Below are 23,171 nucleotides of genomic sequence, written 5' to 3'. Positions count from 1 at the left end.
TCATTGGCCCCTTCCCAGCACATCAAGTGGGGAAGAAAGAGCTGCGATTTAGTCACCCAGCACTAACTCCACCTCAGTTCTCCCTGGAGAACAGCCTCTCCCTCCAGCCCCTTGCTCTAGGATGACACAATGAATAGCACCTAGTCATAGAAATCAGTCTCTTTGGTTTGTTTTGTATTATGTTGTACATCATTAAAGATCTAAATACAAAGGATATACAGTCTTGATGAATCTAAAGGAATTTGCTAACTATTTTGATTTTTCAGAGAGAACTACTAATAAAAATCTAAAAGGTAAAAAGCCCCACAAAACACCACTCTGCCCACTGCAGGTGCCCACCTTGCTTTGATGAACCTATGGATTTAGGACTGAATTTTTCAGGGAGGGAAGGGAAGTGGAAGGGGAGTGTGTTGAATTCATACACACATGCTGAGTCTAACACAATGCTCTCGGGTGTACATTTCCAAACATCCTGGGTAGTTATCCTGTCCAGCCACGGGTATGTGAGGTCAAGGGCTCTGAGCGGGTGCTCGCTCACCCCTGTCACACAGTGAGTGCTCACAGGCAGGTGTATGGCTGAACGAGACAAGCAGCAGCATGGAGAAGACAGAACACAGACTTACAGCCTGCGTACTCAAGAGAAAAATACCCGACCAGCTACGCAGAGGGGACCCGCAACAACCACGGCGCAACGTCTGACTATTAGGCACCACTGTAGTGGCGTGGCTTTCTGCTCATGCAAAACTCAAAGCAGGGCCATTGTATTTCAAACTGAAAAAACAGCACATATTTATTGAGTACTTGCTACAAGCTGGCACCATGAAAGCCACTGCAGAGGCCCCCAGGTAACATCTGTCCATCCAGCCATCTTTTATCCCTCCATCCACTCATCCACCCACCATCCATCTGTTCACCTGTCCATCCATCCATCCAAGCACCCATTTGTCTATCTATTCGCCCATCCATCCATCCATCTACCCATATATCCATCCATCCAATCATCCATTTGTCCATTAATTCACCTATCTACCCATCTACCCACCCATTTATCTATCCATCCACCCATCCATTTGTCCATCCATCCATCCATCCATCCATCCACCCATCCACCTGCCCACCTGTCTGTCTGTCCATCCATCCCAGATCTGTGCTAGGGCTGGAGCATGCAGTTTCACCACATACATCTGGAGGCCTCATGGCCAGACATGGGCAGCAGTGATGGGGGTATAGGCCCAACTGGGAGGGGGTTATGGAGACGCGCCTGGAGCAGAGCGACCTTTCTTCACTCCTGTTTTGGTGTTGAACATGAGAGCCAAAGTCAACTGTGATTCTGCTCAGTGGCCCAGGAGGTTGCAGAGAGGGTCCCAGCCTTAGAGGCCACCCCAGCAAGAGCCCATGTCATGGACAAGGAAGCCGGTCTGGGCAGCCGGTGGGGTCTTGCCCAAGGGCAGTCACCCGGCCGCACAGAGGCGCAGCTTGGGTGCAGGCCCCCCAGGACACTTCCCCTGTCCCCCTCCCCAAGGTGAGGTGACCACACCTCCTGTTTTGCTTAGGAAAGTCCTGCTTTGTGGGTCACCAATGGCCAGTGGCCACTCTCCCTCCTCCAAATGTACCAATTTGGATGATAAATTGTAGAGTCGTCATCCATGGTGATTATCTATGGTGACATAGTTATCAGTTTCTGGTGTACCCTCCCATCCAAACGTATAAGCACACATGGATGGACCTAGAGATTATCATACTAAGTGAAGTAAGTCAGAGAAAGATAAATATCATATGATATCACTTATGTGTGGAATCTATAAAATGATACAAATGAACTTATTTACAAAACAGAAACAGATCCACAGACATAGAAAACAAACTTATGGTTACCAAAGGGGGAAAGGGGGAGTGATAAATTCGGAGTTTGGAATTAGCATATACACGCTACTATATATAAAATCAATAAGCAATAAGGACCTACTGTATAGCACAGGGAACTATACTCAATATCTTGTAATAACCTATAATGGAAAAGAATCTGAAAAAGAATATATATATACATACAACTGAATCACTTTGCTGTACACCTGAAACTAACACAGCATTGTAAATCAACTATACTTCAATAAAAATTTTAAAAATAAAAGTACATATGTGTTTGTGTGTGTGTGCATACGCGCACATATAGAGGAATATGAATGTATGTGCATATTTAGATTCTATACGCATACCCTCCCCCTACCTCTAGGTGAAAGGCAGGGCACTACATGGGCTATTCTGACCCTTGATTTTCCTAACAGTACATCCCAGAGAGGCCTCCGTCATAGTATGTGTGTCTCCTCCCCTCTCACAGATGCACAGCAGCATTTCTGCCAGTGGTGGGACTCGACCCCTTCTTCCAGGCAGGGTTTGGAGCCATGACGACATCTTTGATGAGCTGGCACATAGGTGCAGAGCGGGGCTGGAGAGTCAGCCTGAGGGGCTCACAGGGGCTGAGGCCAGCCGGTGCCCTGCTGTGGGCCTTTGTATCCAGTCAGGAACTGTGTCTGCCCAGACGGGAAGCTTTTCAAAAAGATTTCCTAAGGCACAGTGTAGGCTGCTGGGGCCTTACTAAACGCTATGGCCTGGGGATCCAGGACGGAAGGAGGGTGGCACCCCTGGCACTTTGAGGGGACCAAGAGGGTCTCGGGCTCTGACAGGAGCTTCTCAACTGTGGCCAGGGTAGCCTGGGGGTGAGGACTCATTTCACTGCCTAAAATGAATACGCTGGGGTCATTTGTGTGACAAATATTTACTGAGTATCTGCTCTGGGTATAGCACTGTTGCTAGGGGTGTGTGTGTGTGTGTGTGTGTGTGTGTGTGTGTGTGTGTGTGTGTGCATGTGTGCACATGTATGCAGGTCTAAGCGGTAGAGACAATTAACAGATGATCAAACAAATAACTGTCAGGTGTTAATAAGCACTGTGGTTAAAAAGGGGCTGCTTTATACAGGAAGGTCAGGGAAGGCTCCTGACAGATGAAGAGTTTGGCTTCAATCATATTTTCAATTAGCAATGTCTTTAAAAATTTGACCTGGATTCCACATTTGCAAATGTGAGAACTCGTTAGGTGAACAAACATTCTTCCTGCTTGGTTCACTGGTAAAAGTCACAGCACCTTGAGGAATATTTGTAAGAAAGTCTCCTTTTCCACAAGGGGCCAAGCCCTGACCCTGCGGGGTGGGCACCTCCCAGCAGTGGCATGCCACTCACCTTTCCTTAAAAGACTGACTTAAGTTCATACCTCTGAGACTGTACATCAGGTAACCATTTAGGATTTTAGTTATTTCTGAAAAAGTCCAATAAAATAGAAAGGCAGCAAACATATTATGAAATTATGTAGACACAGCAATGAAATTATGGAAAGTCAGTTACAAAATGAGCAGCACACAAGAGAAATAGGGGCCTGGGGTGTCAGTCACTCTGTGGGGGCTGCCCAAGAGTCCTTGAAATGGCCCCCCTCTCTCAGCCTCTTTTTCTCTTTGTTCAAACAGCCTCTCAGCCTCCATAACCTGTCTCATCTAATGGTGAGCAAGTAAGCTTTTCTTTTATAAAAGGTTAAAGAACAAAATTGGTTACTTTCATCACAAATCTCAGGATAAGTTCTCGATTCTTGCTTTTCATGCCTGTTTTGCATTTGATAAGAGCATGGGTTTATGTTTGTGGTCAGTTCCAAGTTCAGATCCTGGCTCTGTCTCTTCTGGGCTGTGGGATGCTGGGAACTGACTTAATTTTCTGAAACTCAGGTTTCTGTCATTGGTCATGATAAGGACAGCTTTGCAGCCCTGCTTGATGCAGAACATAACACATGTGCTCAGTAGACGACATGGCTCTAATTCCTGCCTGATGATGCTATTCTTCCCCATCTCTAGGGAATCCTTATCCTCTAAGAAGGCCAGCCCTCCCTGCACGAGTGTGGGAAAATGGTGTGAGCACTCATCCCACGAGGGCTGGCCTTTGCTCCTCGCCTGCTAATGGCTCAGGTCTGGGCACTGGTGTCATGGGCTCCAGGCAGGAATGCCTCCCCTGGGGGTGTGTGGAGGCACAAGTGCTTAGCTCCATGCCTGCTGCTCCTGGATCTGGCTCTGTAGGTATACACAGCCCCAAGTGGCCAGCACTGAGCTAGGGTTTGGAAAAGAATCAAAAAGAAGCATTGGGTTGGCTGCACCAACAGGAAACTGCAGTCTGAAGGGGAGACAATATAAAACATACACAAGTCCTGCATGAGCAGGGTGCAGGACAGGGCTATGTGCACAGTGGTGCATTCTGGCTGGAGGACAGAAAAGGGAGTCCCAGGGAACCAAAAAGTACCTGGAAGATTATAAAAAGAGGGCTTCAGAAAACAATCCCATGAGGTTGTTTATGAACTCCTGGACTCCCCTCTCCCCAACTGTGAGCTATGCATGCGTGGATCTGTCCTAATCAGTACACCAAAGGCTCTGACGACTTACTGAAGAGACCCCCGCCCAGGTCACAGACTGCATCATGTGAAGCTTAGCCAAATAGGACAGCAAAGGCTTTGAAAACCACAGCCCAGAGAAGGCAGGTTGAAATGTACAGGATGAACCTACCTGATAGAATTAAAAAGTCAACATTTTTCTTAGATTATAAACAAGACTCAGAATCTCATAAGATCCAAAATGTCCAGGATGCAATCCAAATGTACTCGACATATGAAGAACCACAGAAATCTCAATGCCCAAGGAAGAGAGCAATCAAAAGACACCAACTCTGAGTTGGTAGATATCGGAATTATCTGACAAAGATTTTAAAGAAGTCATTATGAAAATGCTCCAATAAGTGATGGAAATTTTAGAACCTAAATATACAACAATTGGAAGAAAAAATTCACTGAGTGGACTCAACAGCAGATTGGAGATGAGAAAGAAAAAGGGTCAGTAAATCTGAAGATGGATCAACAGATGACCCAATCTGAAGAAGAGGGAGAAGAAAAGATTGACAAAATGAGGATTTCAGTGACTTGTCAGTCAATGCCAAAGGTGTAATACTCATGTCATGAGGGTCCAATAAGGAGAAAGAGTACAGTGCCCCTAAAAAGAAAAAAAATATTTAAATAAATAATAACTGAAAGCTTCCTAAGCTGTGCAAAGATACAAACCTGTAGATTTAAGAAGCTCAGAGAACTAAAGAGGATAAACCTAAAGAAATCCATGGCCAGACACAACAAAATCAAATTGCTGAAACCTAAGGACAGAGGAAAAATGTTGAAAGCAGCCAGATAAAAGTGACACTCTCAACAGGGGAACAATAATTCGAATGACTGTAGAGTTCTCATCAGGAACGACTGGAAGCCAGAAGAAGGAGAAACAAGATTTTTAAAGGATGTTAAACTAGAATTCAATATCCAGTAAAAATATCCTTCAGGTATAAAGGTGAAATAAACATATTCTCAGATGAAGAAAAGGGGATTCATAACCACCAAATCTTCCTAAAAAAATTAAAGGAAAATGTTCAGATTGAAAGAAAATGATACAAGAAGAAATGTTGGAATATCAGAAATGAAGGAAGCACAACAGAAACAGTCATGATCTGCATACCTATTAACAGACTATCCTTTTCCTCTTGAGTTCTTTAATATATATTTGAAGACTCACATTAAAATTATTATATTGGCTGGTGGGGTATTTAAAGTATGTAGATGCAATACATAAGAAAATTAAAACATAAAGGAGAAGATAAGGGACCCATAGAGTGACAAGGATTTTGAATTTCACTTGAATTCCAAAAGGGATTGCTTAAAGTATGTATATTGTAATTACTAGAGCCACCACTTTTTTTTTTTTTTTGGTACGTGGGCCTCTCGCTGTTGTGGCCTCTCTCGTTGCGGAGAACAGCCTCCGGACCCACAGGCTCAGTGGCCATGGCTCACGGGCCTAGCCGTTCTGTGGCATGTGGGATCTTCCCAGACTGGGGCACGAACCCGTGTCCCCTGCATCGGCAGGCAGACTCTCAACCACTGTGCCACCAGGGAAGCCCTAGAGCCACCACTTAAAAATTATATGAAGAGATGTTAAAATCACAAAAGTTAAATTAAAATAGAAACTTAAAAAATTCAAATAACTGAAACAAGGAAAGGGTAACATAGGAACAAAAAAAAAAACACAAAAGGAAAAAGAGAACAAATAATAAAACGAAAAAGCTAAATTCAAGCATGTCAATCATTACATTAAATACAGATTGTTTAAATGCAGCAGTTAAAAGATAGAAATTGTTAGAATCAATAAAAACTATTTGCTGTGTTGAAGAAACTCACTTCAAATATAATGATATAGGTAGGTTAAAGGTAAAAGGATGGAAAATTACAGATCATGAAAATTTTAATCAAGAGAAAACTAGAGAAACTTTATCAATATCAGGCAAAGTAGACTTCAGAGCAAAGAAAATTGCCCCAGATAAAAAGAAATACTACATAATGATAAAAGAATAAGATTCAGTAAGAAGATAGAATAGTCCTAGATGAACGTGGATTTAACAATAAGACTTCAAAATACTTAGAAGAAAAAACTGACAAAACTGAAAGGAGAAACAGAAACAGCCACAAGTATAATTGTAGGGCTACAAACTTCTCTCTTGGTAACTGAAAGAACAAGTAGACAGAAAATCATCAAGTGTATAGAAAATTTGAACAAAACCATCAGTCGATTGGATCTAACTGACATCAACAGAATACTCCATCTAACAAGTACAGAATACACATCTTTTTAAAATGCACATGGAATATTCACAAAGATAGACAATATGCTTACTCCTTAACAAAACTGAACACATTTTAAATAATTTAAATCATTAAATTTAAATTTAAAATGTCAGACCATAATGCAATTAAACTAGAATTAGTAAAGAAAGACAACAAAAACATATTACACAATACACTTTTAAATAATTCAGTGGTAAAAGAGAAAGTCTCAAGGGAAATTAGAAAATATTTTAAACAGAATGAAAATAAAAATGCAACGTATAAAAATTTGTTGTATGCAGCTAAGCAGATCTTAGAGGGAAATTTATAGCCCCAAAATGCATATATTACAAAAAAGAAAGATCTCAAATCAATAATCTAAGCTTTCACCTGAACAAAGTAGAAAAATCAGTGTAAAATAAACCCAAAGCAAGCAGAAGGAGGGAAACTCTAAAGGTAAGAGCAGAAACCAATGAAATTAAAATCTAAAAGTCAATAGGGATAATCAATTGAGACAAAACTGGTTCTTTTAAAAGAATTTTAATAAAATTGATAGAACTTTAGCAAGGCTGACCAAAAAAAAAAAAAAAAAAAAAGAGAAAGACACTAATTGCTGAGTCTGAAAAGAAAAGGAATATCACTAAAGTCCCTCCAAGATATTTATAAGTTAAAAAAGGGAAAATTACAAACAATATTATGCACATAAATTCAACAACTTAGATGAAATGGAACAACTTCTCAAAAACAACAAGCTACCCAAACCTACTTATTTGTTTTCTGTAACTATTAAAAAAATTGAATTTATAGTTAATAAACTTCTGAAATGGAAATGTTTGGTTGCAGATGATTTCATAGGTTCAGTGAAGTCTACCAAACATTTAAAGAATAAATATTACCAGTTCTATACAATCTCTTCTAGAAAATAGAAGAGGAGGTAATAGTTCCCAACTTGTTTTATGAGACTAGCATTACTCTGATACCAAAACTAGACAAAGACAGTAGTATATAAAAAGAAAACTACATTCCAATAACCTCCATGGTCACAGGTACAAAAATTCTCAACATAATATTGCCAAATTGAATGAACAAAATAAAAAGTTCAGTACACCAAGAGAAAGTGGAATTAATCCCTGGAATTCAAGGATTCCCTGCAATGGAATCCCTGGTTCAATATTCAAATATCATTCAATGTAACCCACCACATTAATGGTCTAAAGACAAAAAAAAATCCACATGATCATATTAATTGATGTAGAAATGTATTTGATAAAATTCAGCTTTCATCAATGACAGAAACTCTTGACAAAAGGAATAGAAAGAAACTTCCTCAACCTGATAAAAGATACCTACTGAAAACCTATAACAAACATCATATTGATGAAAGATTTCTGACTAAGACTGATAACCAGGGAAGGATGTCCTCTCTCACCATGTCCACTCAACATCATACTAGAAATCCTAGTTAGTGCGATAAGTCAAGAAAAAGAAATAAAAGGCATAGAGATTGGAAAGGAAGAAATAAAACTATCCCTACCCATAGATGGTATGAATGTCTATGTGGAAAATCCCAGGGAATCGATAAAAAACCTCCTAGAGCTGATAAATGAGTTTCGTGACATCACAGAATACAAAGTCAAAACAAACATCAAATCACATTTCTATAACTAGCAATGAATAATTGCAGACCCAAATGAAAACACATACACATGTGCATGTACACACACACACACACACACACATTTACAATAGCTCCAAATGAAATATTCAGGTATAAATCTAATAAAACATGTATGGAACTTGTGTGATGAAAATTATAAAATGTTAATGAAAAAAATCAAAGAAGATCTAAATAAATGAAGAGACATATAGTGTCTCCCTAATACATGGAAAAAGATGTGTAAGTAGACTCAACATTTTAAAGATTTCAATCCTCCCCAAATTCATGTATAGATTTAATGCAATACCAATAAAAATCCTAGCAGGATAGTTTTCAGATATAGATAAGGTGATTCTATAAATTTGTATGGGAAAGCAAGAAAAAAAAAAGACCAGAAATATTGAAAAAAGAGAATAAAGTTGGAGGAATGATGCTACCCAATTTTAAGACTTATTATAAAGTGACAGTATCCAAGAGGGTGATATTGTCAAAAGCATTGACACATATTTCAATGGAACATAATAGAGAAACTCCCCTCAAAACCCATATAAATATTGCCTATTGGTTTCTGAAAAAGGTAAAAGCAATTCAGTGATGAAAGAATAGTCTTTTCAAGAAATGATATTGGAAAGTCAGACATTCATGTGTAAGTAAATGGAACCCTGATCTGTTCTCCATCACTATAGTTTTGCCTTTTGGATAATGTCATATAAATGACATCATACATACAACATATAACTTTTTGAGACTTGATCCTTTCATGCAAGTTGTTGCATGTATCAATAGTTTGTTTTTAATTCATGAATAGTATTCCATAATATTGATGTACTCCAATTTGTTTATCAATGGACATTTGAGTTATTTCCAGTTTTTGGCAATTATGAGTAGAACTTCTATAAACATTTTACATAGAACTTTGTGTGAATGTACATTTTCATTTCTTTGGGGCAGATTTTCTCAATCTTGGCACTACTGAAATTTTGGACCAGATAATTCTTTGTTTTGGGGGGCTGTTCTGTGCATTTTAGAAGGTTTAGCAGCATCCCCGGCTTCTGCTCATTAGATTCTAGCAGTATCCAGCCCACCCTCCAGTTGTGACAACCAAAATATCTCTAGACCTTGCCAAATGTCCCATGGGGGCAAAATCATCCCTGGTTGCGAACCACAGCTCTAGGGTAAATACTTAGGAGTAGGACTGCTGGGTCATATGGCAAACGTATTTTTAAATTTACAAGAATCTGTCAAACTGTATTCCAGAGTGGTTGTGTCATTTTACATCACCAACAATGTGATGTAAAATTTGCTTTGCATTCTCACCACCACCTGGTATTGCCAGTATATTTTCTTTTTGACCTTCTTACAGGTATGTAGTGGTTTTAATTTTCATTTCCCTAATGGGGTCTACATTGTATTCTTCAAACTGAGAGGGTCCTGGTTTTCTCCCTGCCTCCCAAGAGTATAGTGACTGTTGGATATTGCTTGGTAATTTAAAATAATTCCTCTCATTAATTCATCATAGAACTAATGCTTACAAAGGTTTTCAATATTTGGCAAGGAGGAAAGGGAGACTCAGGGAGGCTGAGTTGGAAAATGTCTTTCTGTACATTCACAGAGAAAGACAACTGATGGTAAAGGTTTAGTCTGTTGTTAATAAAGGCTGGGATCTGAAATGATACTCCCTTGAAACACATCCTGGAATTGGACTAGAAAACAAAGAGGCCTTATTCTATCACTCACAGAAAAGAGCAAGAACCCAATTCTCTATAAACAGAGACAGAGGCTTCTGAGCCAAGGGGTAGGAGGAAAAGCAGGGACCAGGGAACCTGGGAGGCAGAATACCTGAATTTGAACTATGGCTTTTCCACTCAGTAGATTACCCTGGACAAATCATTTTTATCCTGAATCCAAGTTTCCTCATACTTTAAATGAGAGTTACAATCCTTATCTCACAGGGTTACTGTGATGGCAGAATGAGATAGTGTGTGTGCAAATGCACAGCACATAGCAGGCAATTAATACATGTTGAGTTAATGAATAAATCTTTTTCAGAGCCTATAAAGACAAAGTAAGAAGTTGAATATATTTAGTCTTTGATTTTATATAATTGTTTTATTTCAAATTAGCCAACCTGGACTGAGTGTCAGGAAGCTGATAGCTTTCTGTCTGAGTTATTTCCTTTGATGACATCATTCATTCCATGAATTTAAAGTTAGAATTTTATACCCAGACAAACTATCCACCAAGGGTGAGACAGAATAAAGACAGATTCAGATACGCAAGGACCCAAAAAAGTCTATTTGCAAGTACACTCTTTCTTGAGAAACTATAAAGCTTGTCACAGTGTATGCTCTGGGAAACTGCAGGGTTCTGGACTCAGGTCTGGGTCTGCATTCTAGCCCCAGCAGTTACAAACTGGAGGTAAGTCAATTAATCTCTCAGAGCATTAGTTTTCCAATGTACAAAGGAGGATGATGCCTAATTTATAAAGTGGAGATAAAGGGTGTAAGGTGGTGACACTTAGGTAGTATGTAAGGCAGGTAGGTGCCCAGTAGAGGTTCATGCCTTCCTCTCTCCAATCCTCACTGTGTCCAGTGCAATCCTATAAGCTGTTTTTGTGTTCCATTCCCAGAGGTCCAGGCTCTGGAGGTCAGGCTGCAGAGTATACAGTGACATATAAGCTCATAGGAAGGATCTGCTCTACAGTCAGAGACTCCTGAAAGCCCCTAAAAGCTCCAACGTTTTCAAGACTCAAAGGAATGAATTTCTAAGGGTGGAATATCAGACACTGAGATGAGCGAGTGTGAGGCGAATGTGATAACCACTACACTATGGACAGTGAGATGAACCAGTGGAAAGTCAGGGAAAAGGAACACATTTCAAGTATTTGGGATGGGCCTTTACAACATACCATATAGGCAGCAGGCAGGCCAGCTCACAGGCTGAGTGTGACAATGTCTTAATAAACATTATTTTTACAGTTGTATAAACTTCTTTCCAAACACTTTCAAACCCATGATTTCACCGCCTCATCCCAACAGCATCAGAGAATGTGACTGATTGCTTTCATGGCCACAGAGCCTTCTTACTGCTGTGTGCTTGTCTATTTGCAATGTGACCTTGCCCCTCCTCTTATTAAGGATGGAGTCTCTTTCTCTGCCCAGAGGCTGGCTCAGCCATGGGACTTGCTTTGGCAAGTGGGACATTAGTAAACACGATGCAAGCAGAGAGTTGAGCCGCACCTCCACAATGGGGGCTGCCTCCTCTTCCTGCTCTGATCCATGTTGTAAGGAGTCTGAGCCTTCTCAAGGATGAAAGCCCATCTGGACAGAGGCCCAGCGAGAGCCAGAGCTGTGAACCAGGCCATCCTGGACTATGCAGCCCCACCCACACCAACTGCCAGATGCTGCAGCCCCAGGAGCAGCTCCAGGCAATTCCAGACCAGACTGCTGACCCCCAGCATACGAGCAAATCCAGTGGGTCTGCTTTAAGCCACCCAGTTTTGGTGTGGTTTTCTCCACAACCATCAAAAACCGATACAGCCTGGCAGGGACGTCATTACCAAGTGCATTTTACATCTGAACAACACGGACGTTCAGAGAGCTTGGGAGACGGGCCTGAGATCACACGCCCAGCCTGGAACTCTAACCCAGGTCATCTGAGTCTGGGCCTCTGGTCGGGGTCCACCAGGCATCCCCCCTTCCTAGTTCTCAGTTGCCTTGAAACCAGATGAAGCACCCAGAGGCCACCACTAACTAACTGCTTTCAGAGATTTTACCGGTTTGGGAACAAGTAATGGATTCCTCCCGTTGCACACACCCCCTCTTCCCGCAGTGTCCAGCATGGGGGGGCAGCGCTGCACGTGCCAGCCGGTGACGGACAACTTCACCTCAGCACTGCTTTCCCTGCAGACCTGCATGACTTAGGCTGGACTTATTTTCTTCTCTCCTCGGTGTCTTCCTTTTCCTTCTGGGGAGCAGCCCTCTTCCCCATGGCCCCACTTGCAGCCCTGGTGACGGGCGAGCCTAGTTCACCTTTGGTGGAGGGGCTGTAAACCCCAGCAGCAGTGTGAAGGAGGTCACACTTCACACGTCGTGCCTCAGAGGGTCTCTGGAGGAGCAGCAGCACAGAACGTCTGATTTCTCATTTTAGCCACAGAGAAACGTACACGTTTTGATTTGCAAGTAGGAGCAGCAGAGACAACGGGTCCTGTAGTTCTGAGTGCGCCTGCGTGGAAGCCCCCGCCTCTGCCTGCTTCGGCTCTCACCATGTTTGCCGCGTCTGCGGGTGCAGGTGCCACCCCATCTTTCTCACGCATCTGAACTCAGCAGGGAGCTCACACTGGCCTTGCCTTCCTGAGGTCTTGGAGGGCATCCTGCTCTGTGGTCACCAGTCCTGAGCAGCCTGTCCACGGTGGCTCTCTGGCTGGTGGCCCGCCCTGCCCAGACCCCAGCCTGGTCTCCACCCTTCTCCGTGGTCAAGTTGTGGACAGGCATCCCTGCCTCCAGGGTCTCCTGCTGGGGCTTGGCCAGTGAGCCTGGGAACCGGCCACTGCGAGTCGTGCAGGAGGAAGGCAGGAAGCAGGCCAAGCGCATCCCTGGGTCTGGCCCTTGGTCCCTTCCGGCCTCTTCAGATACTTAACCTGGTTGCTTTCTGGAAAAAAAAATGATACTGGGCCAGTGTCCATGCTGGGAGCCGCAGTGTGGCGTCTGTCTCCATCTGTCCCAGGGCCAGGCGGCCAGGGGCTGGCTGGGCAGGAGCAGTGCTTGCACTTGTCACTCACCATGGTGGCCAGGTTCCCAGGGCGTGGGGGGAACACGAGGAAAGTCACTGTAGTTTTTCTCGCCATTGTACCTGCAAATGCACTCATTTGCCCAGCTCTCTCCTTTCCTCAGGATAAACTCTGTGTGGCCTTTCTGGTCACTTTTCCTAGTTCTGTTCAGGGGGCTATCACATCAGCCCTGAGCCAAGCCCACTGCAGGCCTAGCCGGTTCTTCTCTGTTTCTCGCTTCACCTCCTCCCCATTCTCTGGCAGCACCTGTGCCCCCTGAGGGGCCAGCGCAGGCCAGACAGGAGAGGCCAGAGGGCAGCCAAGGCCATCTTGGCTCTCCTCCTTTGGGTGCCCGCTGGGCTTGGGGGAGGTCCTAATGCTGACTCCATTTCCAAGGACGTGCTTTTGCAGGTCTTCAGACCTCCCCCCAGCTGAGGGTCTCTGCGCTCCATTCCCTGGACAGAGGTAGTGGTGCCCCAAGCCAATGGCTGCGCCCGCCCTTCAGGCCTGGCCTCTGGGCTTCTCCCTCATAGGCAGAGTCCTGAAGGCAGCGTGGCCCAGGCCTCCTCCCAGGATTCGCGCTCAGTCTCCGCAACCCTGGAGCCCCAGGGATGCTCCCCGTCCCTCCGCTCAGCACGAGGAGGGGACCCTCTTCCCTTTGCCAAGAGAAGACAGAGGCAAAATGCAGAGATGCTGACAACTTGCTCAAGAAAAGTCTCTCTTTTGGACTTTTGCACCCCAAGAGAAGGCGGACCCCCCAGCAGGGGTACACCTCCTAGAAGGAGGAAACAGTCCTATTCTCTGTGGTGTGACCGCATAAGAGCTCTCCAGGGAGGAGGATGTGGGGAGGTCCCGTGAGAGTGACTAAAAGCCTCTGTGAGGTCTCTCTCACAGAGCTCAAATGTTACCATAGTAACGTGTCAGAACCAAAACAGCCTTGGTTCTAGAAGCTCCCCACCTGTGTCTGGGATCTACCTGCTGCTGTGGGTCCAGGTGACTGTCCAGAGCCCACACACAGCCCTGCAGACTGCAGTTATTGGGCCAGAAAACCCTGCGCCCTCCACATATATACAATGGAATATTACTCAGCCGTAAAAAGAAACAAAATTGAGTTATTTGTAGTGAGGTGGATGGACCTAGAGTCTGTCATACAGAGTGAAGGAAGTCAGAAAGAGAAAAACAAATACCGTATGCTAACACATATATATATGGAATCTAAGAAAAAAAAGAAAATGGTCATGAAGAACCTAGGGGCAAGATGAGAATAAAGACACAGACCTACTAGAGAATGGACTTGAGGATACGGGTAGGGCGGAGGGTAAGCTGTGACAAAGTGAGAGAGTGGCCTGGACATATATACACTACCAAACGTAAGGTAGATAGCTAGTGGGAAGCAGCCGCATAGCACAGGGAGATCAGCTCGGTGCTTTGTGACCACCTAGAGGGGTGGGACAGGGAGGGTGGGAGGGAGGGAGACGCAAGAGGGAAGAGATATGGGAACATATGTATATGTATAACTGATTTACTTTGTTATAAAGCAGAAACTAACACACCATTGTAAAGCAATTATACTCCAATAAAGATGTTAAAAAACAAACAAACAAAACAAAAAAACCCTGTGCCCTGGCTTGGGAGGGCATGGGGTGGGGGAGGATTGGAGCCCCTGGGACCATTTAAAATCCAGGAGAAACCAGACATGGGGCTGGGACACCACCTGCAGAGCATTTCTGTGCCATGATCTGTGCAGAGCGACAGGCAAAGGGATCCTCCCGAGGCCCTGGCACGTGTCAGAATCCTGCCTGCACCTGGGGTTGCCCACCCAGCACCTCTCACGGAAGAGGACACTAGTGGCCAGTATGATGCTTACCTGCTCCCCAAACCTTCTGGTCCAAGTTGCATGGAGGGAACTTAAAGAGACCAGGGCGGGAGTTCCCTGGTGGCCTAGTGGTTAGGATTACAGGCTTTCATTGCCGTGACCTGGGTTCAATCCCTGGTCAGAGTTGCGTGTTGTGGCCAAAAACACTTCCATCTTTACAACTGAAACCAAACTAATGGTGAAGGGGTCCTGCGAGGAGGGGGGCATTTGGAGGCACAGGGCAGCTACCATCGGGTTGGCAGGTCTCAGCAATGCCCGAGCGCCGGGCGAGTGGTCAGCTGGTCCAGCATCTTCTCCCCCGACCCCGTATCCTCAGGGCTTAAGGAGTGGGAGAAAGAGGAGGGGACAGTAGGGGACACAGCCGCTGCCCATCACCTAGGGGCCTCTATGTGGTGGTCCTGCCTCGACCTTGGCAAACGCGAGTCCCTGTGAGGGGCGACAGGGACAAACAGATGTCGTCTGCTGCCTGCCCCCACTCTCCTGCTCTGAGTCCTCTGGGGCCCCAGGGAGCAGCAGCAGTGCCCAGGCCATGGCCTTAGGAGTCAGATGACCCGAACCAGCCATGTGACTGTCCGTCAAGTGCCTCCTGGATGGGAGGACTCGGGGGGGGGGACACAGTATATGGTGACTGTGACCTGTTATTCTTATCATTACTGCTGTCATTCCCCACATCTTCCCCACCCTGGAAGAGTCACCAAGCAGGATCCAATGTACCAGCGTCTACAGAGCAGCAGGGGCTGGAGGGACAATGGGGAAAAGGATGGCGAGGAACCCTTTAGACGCATACCAGGCAAGACTCAGCAGTGTGGGAAAGTAGAGAGCAGGCCTTCAGGAATGGATTGAGTCTTTAGGATGTTTGTCCCCAAATGTCCTAAACAAGACAGACTTTTGGTGTTGACAAGTCTCCCGATTAAAACAAAGTGACAGGGAATTCCCTGGCTGTCCAGTGATTGAGACTTTCGCCTTCTAATGCAGGGGGTGCGGGTTCAATTTCTGGTCGGGGAATTAAGATCCCACAGGCTTCGGGGCCAATACAACAAAATGTAAAACAGAAGCAATATTGTAACAAATTCAACACAGACTTTAAAAGTGGTCCACAGAAAAAAACACAAAAAAACAAAGTGACAAAACAACCCTGTAGGAATAGTGTTTACAGGTTCCCTTATCATCTCTAAGCCTTGTCTTTGAAGGGCCTCTGTCTGGTGCCGGCCTGGAAAGCGCTAGGTCCTGCTGCAGAGGCTGAGGACCCGGATGCAGAGATGCATGGGGGCAGGGTAGGGCCTGGGATGCACTGCCTGCAGGGGCTGTCTGGAGCCTCTGATCCTTTCTTGGGTCTCCCGGCTGTCAACAAGCATCCTCTCTTGTGTTTGGCTGAGAGTTCTTCTGGGGGGTGACAACCTGGCCCTCGGTTTCGAAAAGTTGGGGCCAAAGGGGCTGCAGCTGCCCTGTTGGCTGCACCTTCATTCCCACGTGGGGACGGTCCAGCCGTGTCTGCAGGAAGAACAGCCGCTGCCCACGTGTGCAGAGCAGTAGAGCCTGGGTGCCAGGAACACGCAGGATGTCCCTGGAGCCCGTCTGGGAGACGCTGGGCTCGCCTAACTATCTTTTGTTTCACTGTGGCTTCTTAAAGCCAGAAATTAGATGTTCAGATGAAAAAACCCAAATCAGCAGCCTGAGGCTTCAGAGCCTGGTGAGTGCGTGGGCAGTGTGGGCCCTCCCGAGGCTGGCTGGGCAGTGAGTCCCTCCCTGCTGTGGTGTCGGGGGGCACATGTGAGCTCATGAAATGCACACGGGGACTGTGCACACTTTCGCCCAAACATCTGGCAGGGTCCTGCTGTCCCGCCTGCCCCCCCCCCACCACCTGCCCTGCATCCTTGGTAGAATCTAAGGTCTGAAGGCGGGAGTCGTTCTCATGTCGCTCCCAGCTTGGGGGTCCCGCGTCCTCCCAAACTTCCTGTGCTGCTGGGGGTGGGGGCACGGCCGGGGCAGCACTTACCCCCCGCCCGAGCCGCCGTGCTTGCTGATGTGCGTGCGTGGCTCGCTGGAGGCCAGCTTCAGCAGCTCTGTCCACTCTCGCTCCCACTCTTCCTCCGTGTACACCAGCCCTGACTGGCGCAAAGGGGGGCGGGCTCAGGAGGGGGCGGCCACCCCTTACCCCCCCATCCAGGTGATCCTGGCCGAGAGCCTCACCTCCCGGTTTCGTCAGCCCCTGGGCCTGGGGCACCTGTTAGTGGCCGAGGACCATCCCCATTTGCTCTGACAGAATTTGTTCAGAACCCCCAATCTCCAACCTCCATGCCATTGGGAGTCCACCCAGCAATAGGGGTCATTCCCAGGGGTGAGAACGACCAGTGTAACCTGTACGCGCACCGGGCAGGGCACCGACCACTGACACATGCGTAGGGACCCGGGCAGACCCATCTTCAAGGGCTTCCAGGCCAGCGAAGGGCCAGTGCTCACCGAGGTTCAGGGATGAGGATTCCCTTTGGACTGAGCACACACACTGGGGCTGGGGCCGTGGGCCGTGCCAGGGCCAATCTGTGGCTGCACTGGCAGTGACCTGACGGGTGACCACCTAATTCACCATTCAGGTCGGGACAGCCTTGCGAGTGAAGGCGATTGGTTTTCATAATTACACCAGGACGGGTGGGGGAAATGGACGTCTGGTCGCTGTGGGCAGGGCCTGACGTTGCAATGGGCTCCTCTTTAGCGGGTCTGAGTGGGGGACGGAGCCATTGCTGCTGATCTCACAAGACATACTTGGCCTCGGGGCCCAGATCCGGACCCCATCCTGGCTTTGGCCACGCATGGTGTGGTCCTGGCTCTGCCACGCCGACAGGTACCTACCTCCTTGTTCTGTTGCGTCTGCTGCCACCTCCATCTTCGCTTCAGGGCCTCCCTCTCGGCCCCCGTCCTCATCATGGTGTAGAGAGCTTTCCGCAAAACCAGGTCCCGGTCGTGAAAGCCCCACATGCCTGCAGCCGGGAGGCCCGTGAGGGGCAGAGGAGAGAGGAGGGACGTGAGGAGGAGGGGGCAGGCCGGCAGGCGCTGAGACCACCACCGCCTTCCAGCCTTGGCCCCTGCAGCTGTGTGAGCAGACTAGCTCAGTAGCCAGCTGTTCAGTTCTGACGATTAGCAAGCAGCTGCCCTCTGTGCTCCCTTGTGATGTTTCCCGTGGATGCAGGCAGCGGTGAAGGAGCACGGCCCCTCCTTAGAGCTACAACAGTTTCGCTAAGTGCTGCCTGTCTCAGGGGCCCTTGGCAGGCTACCCTCAACCTCTCAGGTTTGCTCTGAGGGATATAATGTTTGTGGTTCGGGCCTTGTGTTCGAGTGGGAGAGAGCCTATGGGGACAATCGGTGATGTGCCCTCACACAGGGCCCAGAGCCAGGATGGCAGTCAGACTCCGGCTTCTTCGGGCGTCTGCCGCATCTGATGTCTGTGGCCCTGAGGCATCTCAGCACACATCTGGGGCCCCCGGAGAGCACCTGCTTCTGAAGGAAGTGCCCCTCCCGGCCTGTGCCGGGTGCCCAGGGGTCAATAAAGACAAACCAGCATCTCTGAGTACGCCTTTGGCACAGCTCAGAAGTGGCCAAGAAACCCAACCGATGGAAGTAGCATCGTGAAAGAGAGATGCAGCTCTGGCTACAGGGAGAGAGTGGGGGAATTCATTCTTTCATTCATTTGTTTAATTGAATCCCATTAATTCCACCTAATTCCATACTTATTTCACAGTAGGGGTGAGGCACCATTCTGAGTGCTGGGAATATCCACAGCAGCAACCAGGACAGACAATTCCTAAAATCCCACGGAGCCCACATTGAGGGGCGGAGAGGCAGGCATCGAATTAGCATGGAACACCCTATGTTGTGGGCAGCAGCACCATCGGGGGGATGAAGCAGGCCAAGAGGGCAGAGTGGTGGGTGGTTTGGTCACGGCGTGAGTGGAGACATTGGAGCAAAGACTTGAGTGGTGAAGGACGGGGCTGAGTCACAGGAAGAGGCCAGGGCTGGCCCCGAGGAGGCCCACGTGGCATACTAGGGAGGGAAAGGTGGCTGGAGCTGGGATGGAGGGGAAGAGGTGGAGACTGGAAAGGTGGACTTGAAGTGAGCTGGGACCCCCTGGAGAGCTTTCAGAGAGCAGTGACCTGCACTGACTGCTGATCAAAAGCCCAAACTGGCTGTACATCCTTTAGTGCAAAGACACGCGGATAACCTTGGGCTGCTGCGGGCTTTCTGTCCAGGGAGGCTTTGGTCTTTTTCTGCAGCACAGGCGGAGGGAGGTGGCTATCAACACTCCTTTTATGAACAGGCTGAGCTGAGCTTTCTCATCCCTCAGACCTGCCTGCAGCCTCCTCCCAGGCAGGGCAAGTCCCGGGTCCAGTCTACAGGCCATGGCTCCTTGTTTGGGTCTCTTTTGCAAAGAGGGTCTCCTTGTCCCATACATGTTTGCCCACAAGCCTGACCCCAGGATTATCGTCATTTCTATGTGTGCCCCACACCCTAGGTCAATGCCAGGGCTGGTCAGCAGGTCCATTAAGCACTGCTGGTGAGTGTGGCATGGCCACTTCGGGCAGTCCTGCTCCTGTGGGGTTCAGCAATTTAAGTACAAAAGGGGAACAAAGTACTGGGAGAAAAGAACCAACAGGCCACGAGTCCCAGGCTCAGTCTTGGCCTAGCCTCTCTTGCAGCTGGAGTGAGGGCCACCTGCAGAAGGCTTTCTCTTCCCAGGCAGACCTGGAGGGCCTGCTGTGCTCATGGGGAAACACATGCCATCAGACAGGACCACAGTGGCGTGTGGCCAGCTGGTTTGTGGCCTTATCCACCCATGGTCATGCCGGGGACAGTGCCTCTGCATGCTGCAGTTTCAGAAGGACAAAGGCATTTCCATGCCTGAAACTTTGTAAAGAGGCTGCTGGTTGACACAGAGGAGAGATCTCTTCTTTCATTTTCCTTCTCCAGGTTTTATACAGAACAAGATGAAATAAGTTCCATAAGAGGGAGATAGTGAATACATTATGATGGAATAGGACACAACTAGCAAAAATATGTTTTTGAAGAACAGCATGGAAAATTCTCAATACAATTTTAAGGGAAAAATGTTGGATTCCAAACTGTGAGCACCGTGAGGTCCTAATTTCACTGGAAGAATAGACAAAAGTGTGGAAGACAATATACCAAAATGTTAAAAGCAGCCATCGCTGGGCAGTGGGATTGCTGATTGTTATTTTACGATGATGAATGTGGAGTCAACAGACAGAAATGCGTTAGTTTTGAAAGGGAGGAGGTGGGTGGGTACCCTTGTCTTCCCCATCACTCCTTGTCAAGCCCATGGAATGTGGGATGTTCCCTTTGCTCTTGGGCTCCATCCTCCTCTGGGCATCTCGGGGCCCTTTCCAGGTCCCCTCATTACCCTCTAAGCCTTTTCAGGCTCATCTCAGCCCACCTCTTACAGAATAGGCCTCACTACAGGTCTGAAGCAAGGTCTGGGGCGTCCTTGCTCTGGGACAGAGCATCGGGTTAAGGTCATGTTTACCTGGGGAGGCGAGTTTGACCAACAAGGACCATACTCTCGTCGGAGGGGCCCACCCCTGGAGAGGGTCCTCATACTGCAGGACTGATAAGGCGCCACTGGCACTGATACTGGGGTCCCCGGCACAAATTCAGTTCTGCCTGTGTTGTAAGCCTGGGTCCAGAGGGGTTAAGTGAGCTTCCAGAAAGTCTACCGTGACCTTCCATCATCCAAATATTGCCACCCACACTTGTGCATTTGCTGGTATCGCTTTTTGTAACCAGGAAGCTCGCATCTCCGTTGGAGGAGGTTGCTGACCTCTCTGTGGTGTATTCTGACTGTGCCGTGTTATTTACCCAAGCAGTACCTATGTCTGTCTTTTTGTCAGTCTGAGTGCATCAGCTGCAGTCAGTGTGGTGGCCCCAGACCTACCCAGCCTCATGCGCTGCTCCCCAGACTTCCTGCTCGAGCCCAACAGGGCTTAGCCCCGACCCCAAACACCATGTTAATTTCTGCCTTTCTGCTTTATCTATGTGGTCTCCCTGCCTGGAAGGTCCTTTTTTATAGTCTTTCAAGTTCTTCAAGTCTCAGTAAAATCTCACCTCCTCCAGGAAGTCCTCTTTGATTGCTCTAGATCACGATGTCTAATGCCCATCCCTGCAGCTCTGCTCAGGCCTCCTTCTATCAGGACAGGTCTTTTCTCGTGTGTGCTCTATGTCCCCACCAAGCCTGCCAGCTGCTTGACAAGAAGGGCAGGAATTGTTGGCTCCATCCCTTGGGGATTCTTCCAGATGACAGTAATGCACGTGGCTCTACTTAGTATATGATTGTCCTTTAATGACGCACAGAGCAGGCCTGGGCACTGCCACCCTCTGTCTACACTGTGGGGCTTACCCAGTGAGGCAGCGTGTAAAAGGCAGTTCCCGTCCCCTGTCGTGGCCAAAGGAAGAAGCCGTTTACAGCTCGTGCACACGGTGGACCACCAGTTCAGGCGACCTGGAACAGAAGCTCACGTTTAGAATCCCAGGACAGGCAGGGATGTTTGCTGAGTAAGCTTAAACATTGGCAGATGATTTTCTAGAGGATTCTAGAGAACTTCATTGGTAAGGTGGAGGGTTATGGTTACTTATTCTCAAAAAAAAATACAGATTTTTTTCCTAAGATAAAAAACTGCCAAATTCTCCCATCAACTAGCAAGAAACTCAAGACTAAAGCCTTCTCTCCTTGAATCTGGGAACACATTTTACACAAAATGTAAAATTTTCCTTTGTGTAATTTCCTTGAACACAGTTTCCCCTCCCAAAAGTTATTTTTCTAAAAAAATACCATCCTTCTTTGTTGATGCATACATACCTTTGAGATATGGTTTATATTTAATTTTTTTAATTGACGTATAGTTGATGTACAATGTTCCAGGTGTACAGCAAGGTGGTTCAGTTATACATACATGTGTGTATATATATATATATATATATATATATATATATATATATATATATAAAATTTTTCAGATTCTTTTCCATTATAGGTTATTACAAGATATTGAATATATTTCCCTGTGCTATAGAGTAGGCCCTTGTTGTTTATCTGTTTTATATATAGTAATGTGTATCTGTTAATCCCAGACTCCTAATTTATCCCCCCTTTCCCCTTTAGTAACCATAAGTTTGTTTTCTGTGTCTGTGGGTCTATTTCTGTTTTGTAAATAAGTTCATTTGTATTATTATTTTTTTAAGATTCTACACATAAGTGATGTCATGTTATATTTGTCTTTGTCTGACATTGTAGCTATTTTGGTAAGTCATGTTAAATTTCATCAATACATCTCGAGACTTCTGCTTGCAGGAAGACAGAGTAGACATCCTCTCCACTACCTTTCTACTAACTACAACTAAAACCCCTGGACATTACATATAAAACAACATGGGAAGACTGAAAGGTGGAGAGAAGAAGGCAGACTGGCTAGGAACCTCAGGACTTGAGGCACATCCTGGTGGTAGGTGCCCTGGGTTCCTCTTTGCCTCACAATCCCCAGAGTAGATGCTAGAGAAGGTTACAATCTGGAAATAATGGAGGCTGTCAAAAAAATCATGCTCTCTCTAGTCAGAACACCAGGAGAGGGGCCTCTTAGCCAGATAGCCACTGCTTAGAAAACAGCTGTTCTATTCCAGCCACACCCACAGAACAAACTGTAGCCCTCCCACCACTCTTCTAGCAGAGGCCGAGTGGGGAGCTGAGGCTTCATCCTTGCCAGGCTGCCATGAGTCACTCTCTACCCCTCCCCCACTGCCAGGTGGTGCAGAGTCAGCAATTGAACCCTGCTGGATGGTAATGAGGATTCCACCCTTACCAAATGGAGAACATATGGGGAGCCTGGACTTTCACCCCAATCTGATGGTGATGAGGTTCGCCCACTACCGCCCAGCAGTACCAAGAAGCCCATGCCACATTAGGTTCCAGCAGAGGCAGTGTGGAAAACCTGTACGTCCACCCCCATCTGATGGCTGTGAATCAATGGCGTCCTACACCTAATGGAAATGGTGTCAGAGAAGGTCTGCTAAAACACAAGATTTAAATGATTCAGAGTCTTATAACTTAATACTCAAAATATACAATTTTCAACTAAAAATTATTTACACCA

The 23,171-nt window shown here is 46.7% G+C and overlaps 1 protein-coding gene across 1 annotated transcript in view; it reads right to left on the bottom strand.

The window, feature by feature from the left end:
• The window catches only part of OTUD7A (OTU deubiquitinase 7A), a 382,271-nt gene that overhangs the window by 27,777 nt on the left and 331,323 nt on the right, over nucleotides 1-23,171 (bottom strand). Inside the window, exons 7-9 of the mRNA XM_079912986.1 lie at nucleotides 21,425-21,526; nucleotides 17,869-17,996; nucleotides 17,018-17,130 (exon numbers count right to left, since the gene is read on the bottom strand). Of these exons, the coding sequence (XP_079769112.1) occupies nucleotides 17,018-17,130; nucleotides 17,869-17,996; nucleotides 21,425-21,526 (343 nt within the window). The remainder of the gene's footprint in view (nucleotides 1-17,017; nucleotides 17,131-17,868; nucleotides 17,997-21,424; nucleotides 21,527-23,171) is intronic.

The sequence above is a fragment of the Stenella coeruleoalba genome, assembly GCF_951394435.1.
Source record: "Stenella coeruleoalba genome assembly, chromosome: 2".
Classification (NCBI taxonomy): domain Eukaryota; kingdom Metazoa; phylum Chordata; class Mammalia; order Artiodactyla; family Delphinidae; genus Stenella; species Stenella coeruleoalba.
This window is presented reverse-complemented; position numbering and strand designations above follow the sequence as displayed.